We start from the raw sequence: 13,483 nt of genomic DNA on the forward strand, positions 1-13,483 counted from the left end.
GACAGGTAATACACACATGTCACCGCCTTATAATTAACAATTTCATTTCAGCAGCATAAAGCGTAACGTGCGCATGTTCGACTGACGAATGCATGATCAATGGTGTGGCTATGGTAGGTCTCTAACGTTCACGCGTGCTGTTGTTCTTACTGCTGCCTAGGACTCTAACTTCTGAATGTCCCGGTTCACAAAGATGTACAATGCGCAGGCAGGTGTGCATTAACATCTTTTTTTTTTTAAATATTAGTAGGCACCCTCTTGCGATCGTTAACCCTGGCAAACGTTAACAAAGGTCGAAATTCCATTTGTAAGTTACGCGGCGAAACATCCGTGAATAACGTCACGGATTTAAATGTGTATTTATCGTATTGCGGCGACATTGTCTCGACGAAATCGCCCCAAACTTGGTATGTTAAGTTTATGTCCCATTCAGAAGACAATGTGCTTCATTTCTACTGATTGGCAACAAGGCAGTTGATGCCGTCAGTAGTTGCCGTCAGTAGATGGCGTCAAAATCCATAACGTCACCGTAGGTCGGCAAAAAAATTGGAGCTTACTCAAGGCTCACTCAAGAAGTATGTCTCAGTAAGCCCTGAGGACTTACTCGGACTGAGACTCAGCGTACTTTTACTCGACTAGACTCACTCGGGCTCAGACTCAGCTGAACTCACTGAGACTGAGACTCATGGCTTCGCTTGAGTGAGCATGAGTGAGTCGACTCATCAGCTCATTAGCGCAAAATTGGCTTTTTCAACCTCAGTGTGAATGCTCATCAACGCCAATGCGTCACGTAATTGGTGCTCTACGAGAAGCATTTATTTCTTGTGCTTTTAAATACGAGTTGTCAGTAGCTTGAATCCAGCAAGAACATTTTTTTAAATGAAATACGTCACTTACATGGGATATTCTTCTACATTTCCCCTGAAACAGTTCGCGAGGTAAGTCACAATGCTTCCCTCCCCCCTCCAAGTTTCACATCAGATGTACAGTAATGAGGTAGTGCATTGCGGAGATATCTGTGAAAAGACTTAAGTACGAACTTAAGCTAATATATTGCTGAAAGTAATGGTGAAGACAATGTATAGCAGTCATGCCAGCACGTTTGACGCGAGGATCTTAAAATGGCGTCACCACCTGCGTTTTGGTTCTGCGCATTTTCACGTTTGCAAAGCACCTTCTCATGGCAAGAAGGGTGGTTTAAAAATTGTGAAAAAATAACTTACTAGTATGAGAAAAATCATTTTTCTCCTTAGTGTCCATTTAAGATGGTTCCAAACAGGTATGATGTCTCCGAAACATGGGTTGCCCTCCGAGTGGTTGTACAGTAAAGCACGTTAAAAGTTACAGACAATGCTCCACTGTAGTGGATAAAAATTGCGCGCAGTAGTGGCAAGTGTTGCATCAGCCAAAATGTCCGATGGGTTAACGACCAAATGACAGAACATAGTAATATCGGCAAAGATGCGAATGCGCACATGCCTGAACATTGAAGATATTGTCATGGTGAACCAGGATTTTTTGTAGCTAGGATCCTATAGGCAAAAGCGAGAAACCAACTGCTCGTGAACTGTTAAGAGAGCTATTGTATTCAGACTACTGATCATGCCTTCATCACTAAAACACCCATTACACTTTATGTTGCTGAAATGAATGTGTTAACTATTTGAAGGTGGTGACATCTGTGCAATGCCTGCCTGGCCCAGTTGTCTGGTGTTTATGCACCCGCGGGTGCACGTCTTTGTGTTTTTATTGGACGCCTTCTTGCTGAGTAAACATTTGTGAGTGTAGCGCTTGTCTTTCATTCCTCTCTTCCTTCTGTTTACTTTCACTTAACAATCTTATCGCTACTAAGATATGTTTAAATCACATTGACCTCCGTACCATTCATAATACTGCCATCGGGTTTGTAAAATTGTACTCCAGAAATGGAGTTAGGTGAGCTGATTTAATCAACTTTGCTACCATCTGTGGACAAGCTTTCCAAACTTTGGAATCTGGCTGTACATGCGCTGACTCACGTTAGTTGTTTACCTCAAAAACGCTGCTGTTTAAGTAATATAAGTCTATCACCGGGGAAAAGATGACAAGCTTCCAGAGTGCGTCCAGGTCATAATGAGGATATCGAGGGGTTAACACGAAGATAATTTGGGCTGCAATGTTACACGTTTTGAACCTGATGGGTGAATTAGCATGAGATACATAAGAACAGCTCATCTGCAAATGTCTCAGAAATAGAAACCTGCTTTATATATATATATATATATATATATATATATATATATATATATATATATATATATATATATATATATATATATATATATATATACATTGTTAGTCGTTCTTCCTATACTGAATACCAACTAACTGTATCGGTCGGTAATAAGCCTGCTAAGTATGTGGCGTTTGCATAAATTGGTCAATAATTACCTCACGATAGACTTCGCAAAGACGTTCTGTTTCCTGCGATATTGAAGATGCTTCAAATTTCATCTCTGAGAACTATGCAATGACTTGCCCAGTGAGCTATTCTGATAAACTGCCTCCACTGCGTTTAGAAGAAGCCACATTCTAGTTTTATCGATAACGCGAGGTCGCGTAAGAGCTTTTTGTAAATATTTCCTAAGAAATTAAGTCCTCAAATGTAATGTCAAAATACGGACGTATAACAAAACGTATCGGCACACAGGAGCTATTTCTGAAGTACTAGTCTTTAGCACACCCATAGCTTAACAAGAGCGTCTATCCTTAATGGAAGAACCTAAAAGAGCTGATGTAAAAGTGTTGTTATGCGCAGTTTGCACATTCACTATAGTTTGGTGAGAAGAACATTCTTCACATTATTACATTAAACAAAGCCTTCAGCGTAACCTTCTCTGCTCTCTTTCGCTCAGCATTCGAAGTACTTCACTTTTTTTGTTGATGACTCTGCTTTGGAAAATACATTAGTGAATGTAAACGCCATTTGGTTACAAGCGCCATTAACCAGCTAAAACGTGCGTTATCTGCAATAATAGAGACACCTGTTTTCTGGTTATCACGACAAACTGGTTTTGTACATGTGTCATAACTGATACACCATGTGGCAAATAGGATAAATTATTATGCCGAAAAAAAATAAAACGTTCAGATGCATACAAACACACCAAAGAGTGCAGGCTCACTTACCCCAGGAGTCACCACACGTAATATCGTGAGGGAAGTCTGGGTAGAAACATTGGGGTTCCCAAGGCTGTTCAGAGAAAGAAAAAACACTAAATGAGGCAGTGTAACCTAATGCATTCGGAAAAGTACTTTCAGTAAGAGCGCGAGATATCTAAGGAAACACTGCAGTGCAACAGCAAGCCACTGCATTACGCTCGGGTGGGGCGCTACCAAGTCGGCAACGCAAATGGGGACTTGAAAAACGCATAGGTATTAGCATTCTAGCACGTACTTTGACGGCGAAGCATGCTGAAAAAAAAAGGTAGGTACTCAAACTCATTTGCACCTCAAAGTCGCTTAGTAAGCAGAGCGTTTTCTTATATGGCCACGGTGTGCAGTAAAACTAAATATGACTCTTCAACTTATTGCGTGGGCGATCTCAAAATTTGGCAAGTGGGGCCGCACTTGCAATTCTAACCTAACCCTCGACAAAAGGCGACCATGAAGCTGGTGAGATTGCGCCCACTCGCTTCATGCTCGCCCGTCGGTGAGTCGCGACCAGTGCCTATCCCTTACGGGTATCGGGGGCAAGACAGTCGTCGTCACAGGCAGTTAGGTGTCACTTTTATGAGTGAAATTAGCCGGAACGCTCTACACTGAAAGATTAGCACAGCCAGCTTGTTTTTTTCTGGAAGCACCTTGGATTTGTGTCAATCAGCTGGGTCTTTTAAATAAAAAGTTACGTAGCCTAGTTACATAATTAATTGTCCAAACTACTTCCAAGAATCGTGTTCAAATGTAAATGTCTGTTGCGAATGGAAATATTACAGATAAAACTAATTTTTACAAGCACTTCTTTGTGTCGAGAGTTTCGAGCGCATGTTGTGAAACGCACGAGTCTGCCATGTGGCTTGGCTGGAAGTTCCTCCGACAAATTAATGAAGCCTGCGAGACACTTTGATTACAGGCACCCTATCATGGTTATCCGTATGAAAAAGCAAATCTCCCGTTGGCCACTTAAAAAAACAATTTAAAATATTCGCTGAGCGAGATAATGTCAACAATTAAGGTGCTCTGCAAGACTTCTTCAAGTAAATATCACCTGAATTAACACACAAAGTTTATTTCCTCATGAATTGAACCACACAAAAATTTCGAGAATCCTTCAAGCATGAGCGATATTACGGATATGTCGCACGCTGTCATTGCCTTTTTTTCTCTCTCGTCCCGATCAGCAAATTGGCGGCTAAGCAGAGAGGATTGGCACAGGGGAAAGAACTTACGTCACATGCGCGTCATGACCTTCAGCCCTTACTTTTTCGAACGCGCGACTTACTTTCCATGTGACCGCTAGCACGCAAGCGGGCACGTGGCAGCCTCTCGCGGCGGCTATGGTAACCACGCAGTTCACGATGCTGAAATCGTCCAATGGCCGTACATTGGGGTATATTGTTCGGTCAATTGGGTACATGAAATCACTTGCAGAAAGAAGAGGGAACGACTTCTAGCCAAATTCGAGACTTATTTCTAAATTCCAGGCCACGTGCTGCACTCTAATATTCAGCTGGTGCGCTCTCAGGAGCGAAGACTTCCGATCAGCAGCGTCTTTTGACCGTGCTGAAAAAGTGTTGCAGGGCTTTTTAAAAGTTTTTGTTTCATCTCGGAATATTAGTTCCTCTCTTTTTTGTCGTGCAGTAGAGTAGAAGCAGGGTGCCTACTTCTCGTTTGAAGAGACTAGTAGTGGCGAGACTGGTGGGAGCATCCCCTTTAACAATGGTGTCCAGCTTGAGGGCCTGAAAGAAAAAAAAAACACACATAGAAAACATGGTGGTGTTAAAGCACTGAAACGCCCTGACATACATATTTAAATGGTCATCAAGTGTTCGAAGATAAAAACAAGAAGGGGAGGATAAACGACAGGGAAAGTGGCACTATAGGAACCAAACAGGACTGACCTGTCCAATTCGTACAAACTCCACTTGTCTGGCCTCTTCCTTGCGACGCGAACCTTTGGGTGTCTCTGGCAACACGTCACTGAACGCACGTCTGTTCAGCATATTCTGTCGTAATAAATGCGCATGGTTGTTAACCAACGTTCTTCCACAAAAGGTGGCGTAATGATCAACCACATTGCGTGTATTAGGCAGTCGACTTATGGGAAAGCAGATCATTAGTATTCAAGTCAACGTCCACTTCATGATGAAAATCGGCCTTTATGCGATGGTAATTCTACCCATTAAATGATACCATTAAATAAATATTAGCATGCTGAAGTTTATTCTAAATTTACGCTCCTATGAGTGTTTCTTTGCCAATAAGACGTTTCCCATAAATGTGGGGAACCATAAGAAACGCAGACACGCAGCCTATAGTAAATAATATGACAAGTATTCACAACAAGAAACATTCTTGCAATTGAATTGATTGTAAGAGCAGCTGCTTCAAAATCAAGATTGTGGGCATGTACACTGAGAACTGGGAAAATCGAGAATCTGGGATGTAAAGCAAAGTAACTAGTCAATGGCAAACAGTTATTACATGAAAACTACTTTCTATACTCAGCCTCACTCTCTAGGGGTGCTTGAATGACTTCAAAAAGTCCACTGACAGCCGCATTGATAAGCGCAAATTAAGAGCAGTCCCATTTATGCTGACTTGTGGGAGCAACTAATGGCTATTTGTTGGCTAGATTGTTCATTATAGCAGCAAATGGCGCCCGCGACGGACAAGAAAAGGGATGAAAGCTACCTTGATGTCGTCACATTTCCTTGTCCCTCGTGTTTTAGGCAGCTTTGTTGCATTTGACTATTCCTTGTAAACACACCACGATCGTTGAATATGGTCAAGTAATCTCACTTGAATGCAAGCGTATGAAGTACTTAGTGAGAGTTCTTGCCACTTCCCCTAGATCATAATCTCCTACTTTAAATTATTTATTGGTGACTACCTTAACTGAACAAGACTAGCGAGTGGTCAGAGCAAATTTATAGGCAGTAAAGTATGACAAATATAATAGAAGTAGCCCTATTCCATATTCCTTGCTTAGCAGTTACTTTCAAACAAGTCGTGGTCGCCCCCAATGAAGTCCGCAGCTCCTGACTTCTTATGAAGTTTGTTCGCATTACACACAATGCGAATTCCCGCCTGTTGCTCATATGCAGCCAAATTTATCTGAAGTTTTGTTCTTTGTGTAATATACTAAAAATTGTTGATTAGGATTTCTAGAAGCTGCTCTTGCAAATTATTTTAGCTTGGGAACGGTCATCGCAAGTGTGGAAAACGAATTGCCTAAGGTGGTGGACGAATCTGTAAGGTACCCCCTCACCCCGGGAGCCTAAAGCAGCACAGTTGACTTGCTCGTGGATCGGCTTCAGGCATTCTTTGCCTATCAGTAATTCTTACAAACAATCTAACAATTTCATTGGACATCATGCCGGATCCTTAATAAATTTGTGAGCAGTGGTATAACACAAGTTATAAAGACTGATATTTTGAATAACGAGGTGATCACACTTGATGAAAAAAAAGTATACATATGGATATATAACTTAAAAGCGTGAATGAAAAATTAGGGTGTTGCACCACCCGTGAGTATGCTGTGTAGATAAAGGCGAAAATAGTGTATTCTGTCACGCCCTATGAAAAAGATCAGCTTGGCCTGCTTCAGCTAGTAAATGGGGACGCCACAGGTCTCGCGCGATTTCCCACTGACTTGAGCGCCATCATAACGAGTAGTTAATTCATTGTATGGGTTCAAACAGTTTCGTACTATCAATGCTACGCTAAAAACATATGACAAATCCCAAGAGTATAGCCTTAACAATACCATCGAGACCCTAGAACGCATGTGGCACAAAAGTTACACGGAAAAAAAAGAAAGAAAATATCGAAAGAGTTTTGCCAAGTGGTTGGGTCAATAAATACATTCTTGAGTTAACGCTGGAAGTCTCGAGTAAGTGAAAGGCCTGTCTGCTTGTAGGGGGTTGAATAAATACGGAATTCAAGCTGATTCCCAACTGCACTGTTGAGAGCAATATGAAAGGGAACACTGAAGTTATATTTTCAAGGTCACACCAACTAAACTCGGTTGGCAAGCGCTCATTTAGAACTCTAAGCGCTCAAGTGGAAAAGTATCTTTTGCAATTCAATACATCACGTTGATATCAGTGCAACAAGTTGCCGTTAATAGCATACGCATTCAGTGTTCTTTATCCAATCGTTCATGACTGTATGTCCATAGAACAATGCCATATTGTGAGGCAGTTAAATTTAGAACTCCCAAGCACAGCTTTCGGAAGAGTAGCAGACTATTCATATACATTCTGGAGAAAGTTCTCCTTGAACTATATATAAGATGTTGGCGCGAAAGGGACACGTGTGCCTGTGCGTGCTTTCCTGGTTTGTATCGACTGTATAGCCCACAGAGGTCAAGACGACAAAATGCGCTCATGAGGAACCCATAGCGGCTCACCGTCCTGCTCTCCGACATGTGCTCGTTGTAAAGGTCCTTTATCAGCATGTCCAGCGTTCTCTCTCGCTTCTGGGCGAAGATTGGCGTGTTGAAGGCCGCCTTCTCACCATTGATCACTGAAAAAAAAATAAAATGAAGATGCCCACATGATCTTCACAGCTGGCATCGCCACTCGAACGCAGCTTCAATGCACCAAAAACAATCTTTCTTGTGCCTATCACCTCTATCTTTCAGTCTCCCTATCAGTGACCTTCTCTTTTTGCATAATATTACAAAATTATCTGTGTATCTTTACCTATTCTGTGCGTTTTTATATCATTCTACCACCCTGACGTATACGTGGTTGTATCGCTATGTGGATGTCTGTTCACCAAACTGACAAATGTATTGAGTATTATCAGAATTTAGATATATCAAAAGCACCCGGAGTTCTCGATGAGATGCCGTATTATCTTCAACCAATCATTTTCTGTATCTCATTATTATTGACTAAGCCATTGGGTTTATACGCCACTTGGTTTTCTGCATCCCTGTCCAATTCTCTAGAGCAAGGAACTTAAATACGCGGCCCGCGAACCGTTCGCTTGCTTCCCGCAGCCCCTACTTGACTGTCTTCGTTCCGTGTAGTTTTTCTTAAATTTTTTATAAGTATGTCCGTGAGCTACACAGGCATAACATGTATAAGGCATTGCTTTCATGAGGCATCTTCTTCGGTTACCGTGCGTTGAAAGATAACCATAAAATAGCAACTCTCTGCTTCCGAATCGGCGTACAGGTTTTAGTCATACTGGAGACTGGAGTCCACTTTCGACATGTTGAAACTCTGGTGTCAAATGTAGAATGTCCTGCAGAAATGACCCGTATATAAGATATGGGCTACGTTTACTCACAAAAGGCAACGAAAGCTGGCAGTTTGTAAAATTCTCCCCTCCTCAAGGTTTTTTTCATTGTCCGGCGGATTTTGGATCAAAATTCCGTGACTGCGGCCCACTGACTGAGATGAATTTGAGACCCCTACTTTATAGAGACTGTATTCTCCAAAGAAGGTAGAGAATACTTGAGTGTATGGAATACTACAGGTATGGAATGCGTCGCTATGCTTGCACCTGTCATCAGCTCCGTTCGCTCGACAAGCATCATTATATATTGACTCGGTCCTCTCAACATTGTTGTGTAGACATTTAACTCGGTGCACCAGGCTATTCTGGTGATCGCGCTTCAGAACACATGCAAATGCATTTCATGATACCTAAAGCACCATCCAATATAGACACTGTTGTACGAATCACTGTTGGTTGTAAATACAGATCACTTAATTAAAGTTTGTTGGTTCACATAGAGTCGACGATGTACGAACACGCGTTTTTTCCTATCCTTTTGCTGTCACAGGGTCTCGCAAGTTTAGCAAAGGGGACCAGAGCTTCGAGGGATCGAGGTTTTTTTTTTTTTTGCACAGAACACAACAAAACAACATGCAATTTTTTCAGCAGATTTAGCTCGGGAGTTATGGCGCCGATTCTTCAGGATATCTATCATGTCTTTTCTGTTTTCGATCATTTTTTTTCACTGTTTACGAAAAACGCAGATACAGCCAGCATGAAATTACTGTATCGTGGGAGGTTAAAATGTCTCTATAGTTGCGAAAGGACTCTGGGTAGCGAATGGTTCATTATCCGCGTACTAAACGAACAATGAGGAATAAAATATTTATTTCGTAAAATGTTTATAGCGTGGCATAGTGGTTCTCGAATGCATCCTTTTGAACTCACGGCTCCACCGAGGCGTAAAGTACTCGATGAGTGTCAGAGACAGATATTCTGTGTAACCAAGCTGTTGCTCGACTTTCGCATTACACAGTGCTACCATGGGTTTTTCGCTTACACAAAGTAGAGTTGCTCCTATGAAGAAAGGGAGCTATTCTGCCCCTGCAGAAGTATAACACAGTGGAACCGATTTGTGGGATGGGGAAATGATGATTCCGAGAGGCACAAATAGCTTAGCTTCGCTGCCGGGAAAATCACGGGTACATGCTACGGCTTCCTTACTTGATGACCTGCACATAACATTCCCAGCCGAGCCATAGTCAGATATAGTCCCCATTTCACGTCAACTACAAACCTTTCCCACAAAACAAGAAGTCGAAAGAAGCAAGTCGGGAAAAGACCGAAAAAGAAATACATTACAAGAAACTCACGTTACCTAGAGTAGGAGGAGTTCCCGCTCTACAACATTGGAAGTCAAAATGGGTCACACCTCTTTATAATTTGTCATATCTGCCAAGCGACAGCCGTGTATAAACGAAACGCGAAAACAGAGCGCGTATTACGATGGAAAGTAAAATAATGTAGATAGACGAGAGCAAGGCGATGACACAGGAATGGTGAACTTAAAGTGCGACGCACGAGTGAACAGAGGCAGGCCATCGCGTGTTCCTGACAGTGCTGACGCTGGCACGCGTGCAGCGGTAAACAGTGCACGCGTAAGAACGACGCCTGGTCACGTCGCGGCGTGCAACCACTGCTAGCAAGGATGGCTTCAGTGTAGACACCTCAGACACGAGACTCGCGGTTCTCGCAATTCTGTCACGTAGCACGAGAGGCCGCCACTCCTCCCCCGTCGTCGACGCTGTGTTCGCATTGTGTATACGTTCCGCACGCCGAAATGGCTATACGGGGAACTGCGTCAGGCATACGACGCCAGTGTAGCGGCAGTCCCTGCGCGCACGCTGTGTTTCAAACACGAGTAGATTTTATTATATCCTCGCGAACACGCCTCAAGAAATCTGGAGGCAAAAGGTGTTGCGAAGATAGAGTGCTAGGGTCGGAGTGAATCCAAGTTAAAGTCGAAAGAAGGATCGGTAGCATAAGCGCCTCGCTGCCGGGTGGTTGAAGTAATTTAAAAATGGAAACATTTGCTTTCGTCAGGCTTAAAACACCGTCTTGCTGTCTCGTTAAAAGCTAGGTGTAAGATCGCACATTATGGTTAAAGGTAAATGGAAAGAATGATAGAATGGCAGTATTTAATAACGGCTTAAATAGCAGCTCGTGAGCTAAATGTAATACAAATACGGGAACAAAGTCGACCGCGCCGAGTTAAAGGCCCGTAAAATGCTTCAAGATTCTATGCAGCTGTCTAGGGCAGCATTTTCGTTTCGGTACTTAAGTCCATAGAGATATTGTTTTGTATTCCACGATATAGAACAAGCGAGAGCGCAATGAATTACCACACCGCACGTAATGAGGTGTGGTAATGCGAATAGAGTGTAAAAGTGAAACAAATTTGCGCATCATTTGGCAGCGCTGCTCCAACAAGGTTCGACTGCAGATTTCGGTGATTATTCTCCAGTGAAGTTGAAGTATCTTGTCAGACGGAGGCAGTTACGCTGGTGAACCATTTCCTGTCAATGAACATTGGCTACGTTTATGCAATGTTTGCAATGATCTCATATTTATTTCAATTGGAACAGGTGTCCTGTCTGTCAAATGGCCCAGAACAGTTGTTCGATTAAGCTGGGAACAAATGTAGAAAAACGAATTACACGGCTCACCACTTGGTGCTACGCGATAAGTATATATACGTAAGAGACACTATAGTGCTTTGTGATACCATGCGTTACATACAAAAAGTGAGATGATGGCAACAATAGCAACACAACATTACTATTATTATTATTACTATTATTATTATTATTATTATTATTATTATTATTATTATTATTATTATTATTATTATTATTATTATTATTATTATTATTATTATTATTATTATTATTATTATTATTATTATTATTATTATTATTATTATTATGCTGGTGAAGAAGAAGAAACGCGACCGCAACGAGGCAGCTGGGTCGTCATTGCCGACCAACATTTCACATGCTTCTAGCTCCAATATTATAGCGACTTCTCTATAAGTTCTATTGCCGCAGCATGCGCCTCCTTAACGAAGCTTCGAGCGTACAACGAAACTTCACGATCGGACAAGAGCGCTTTCACAAAACACAGAGCTGACTTCCGCGAAACCAGCCTGGCTGATGTGAAGAGCAGTAAGCGAAGAGTCGCTGTTCTCCACCTCACGCGCATTCGAATGAGTAGAAGAGAAGCGGTAGAAGTAGAAGGTAATAAATGCAGGAAACAAATCACTACTCGTTTGTGCTCTGAAGGAGTCACAAACAGAGGTCCTGCGCGACTGTATCGGGCATCCAATCACAGGAGGTTATTTCCGTGCTACACCTAACCCGAACTGGAGATATTTGTTTTGTTGTTTCTTTTACATATTTTGCGTACCACATCCCTGTGTTTTCTAAGTGTACGCAGCCGCCGACAAGGTTGCGTGTCCACGCAAGAGCACCGAAAGGTGCACCTCCTTGCAAGAACGTCAATACACGGTGGTCTTTGTTTGCACTTCTAGTTGCTCTGTGGAAGCGCATCAAAAGCGTGACCTCTGGCAGCGGCTGCTGTTCAAAAATTCAGGTTGTTTTCAGCGCTTAAACCGAGACCGCGGATGGCAGGACAAAAACCGCACTGTGTCGCAGTACAGGCAGAACGCGAGGCGGGCTCGCTGGGCTCATGAAGCGTATACCGTGCGCGTGTACATACACGCACTAGTAAATCATAATGTGCGGGCGAGTGAGTTTGAACAATGGCACGCTGGTGACCCTTCAAAAGAGCGCACACGATCCGAGCCCGATTGAAAGAAAAGTCCCCCTCGTCGGGATCTTTCCTCACTCGGCGCCCACAGTGTCTGAGCAAACAGCGAGTTCTTTTGACCTGCGGTGCACGCGAGTATCAGCAATTTCCGAAACTACAATTTCCTTGATGAGGAAATGAATAATTCAAGCAACGCAATACAGATCCCTTGTAGAGACATCGTAAACAGCAGCCAAGACATTCCTGCTTGTTTGTTCGCGAAGGCGAACATTTCATGATCCTGCTGCTCTTGCGGTGGTTTCGTTCACATGACATATTGCAAAACTGGTATGGCATGACATGACTGCATGACGAACACAGGAGACAAATCCTCGCGTGTAAATCATAACATGTATGTCATGTAATAAATCATGACTACACGCCACGCTTATGGTGCACTCGCGATCGTTTCACAAGCTTCACATATACCAAATTTGGTATTACTGGACGTGAATGGATGACGAAGGTAAATAACACGTCCAAACATGATAATCGTGACATGCGTGTCATGTAAAACGGTACTGCATCCCACGCTCATAGTGCACTCGCGGTTATTTCGCTAGCTTCACATATGCCAAATGTGGTGTTATGCGACATGAATGGATGACTAAGGTGATGCAAACATGATAATAATGAGATGTGTGTCATGTAAGAACATGACTACATACCACGCTCATGATGCGCTCGTGGCCGTTTCACTTAGCTTCACAAAAACCAAATTTGGTATTACATGACGTGAATGGACGACAAATACAAATGCCAGGCGCAAACATGATGACATGGAAGCTATGTGCGGCATAATTAACGTACGCCTCGTAACATGGTGCTGAGTTTAAAGTGACACATCAACCTTCATCATTCGTGCTGTGCATATCATCGGTTTCCTCTGTACGAAGGATCTTCCATTTTTTTTTATTCGGCAAATTGATTCAACCAGTTCATTCTTAGAAGAAGTTATAACATGTTACATTTCACGCTGTTATCATCGCGTGTCATGAACACAAGCGGGAAACCTTTGGAGCTCCTTTTGACCCACTAATCAAATATACTTTGCGCTTCGGGCTCGCGTGGACTCATTCTTACCGACATTCTTCTGATATGAACCCACCCAGGCCCACGGCTCGATGCGAGTCTGAGTGAGTCCGAGTGAGTGGACTCATAAGTGCCTTAGCCTAGAATT

General features: G+C 42.7%; 1 protein-coding gene across 6 annotated transcripts in view; it reads right to left on the bottom strand.

The window, feature by feature from the left end:
- The window catches only part of LOC119187884 (GTPase-activating Rap/Ran-GAP domain-like protein 3), a 458,831-nt gene that overhangs the window by 30,982 nt on the left and 414,366 nt on the right, over positions 1-13,483 (bottom strand). For all 6 annotated transcript variants that reach the window (XM_075878790.1, XM_075878791.1, XM_075878787.1 and 3 more), the window contains 4 exons: positions 7,616-7,731; positions 5,100-5,204; positions 4,863-4,937; positions 3,169-3,232 (listed from right to left, as the gene is read on the bottom strand). In XM_075878790.1, coding sequence (XP_075734905.1) covers positions 3,169-3,232; positions 4,863-4,937; positions 5,100-5,204; positions 7,616-7,731 — 360 coding nt within the window. The remainder of the gene's footprint in view (positions 1-3,168; positions 3,233-4,862; positions 4,938-5,099; positions 5,205-7,615; positions 7,732-13,483) is intronic.

This window comes from Rhipicephalus microplus, chromosome X (genome assembly GCF_043290135.1).
Source record: "Rhipicephalus microplus isolate Deutch F79 chromosome X, USDA_Rmic, whole genome shotgun sequence".
In the NCBI taxonomy this organism is placed as follows: Eukaryota; Metazoa; Arthropoda; class Arachnida; order Ixodida; family Ixodidae; genus Rhipicephalus; species Rhipicephalus microplus.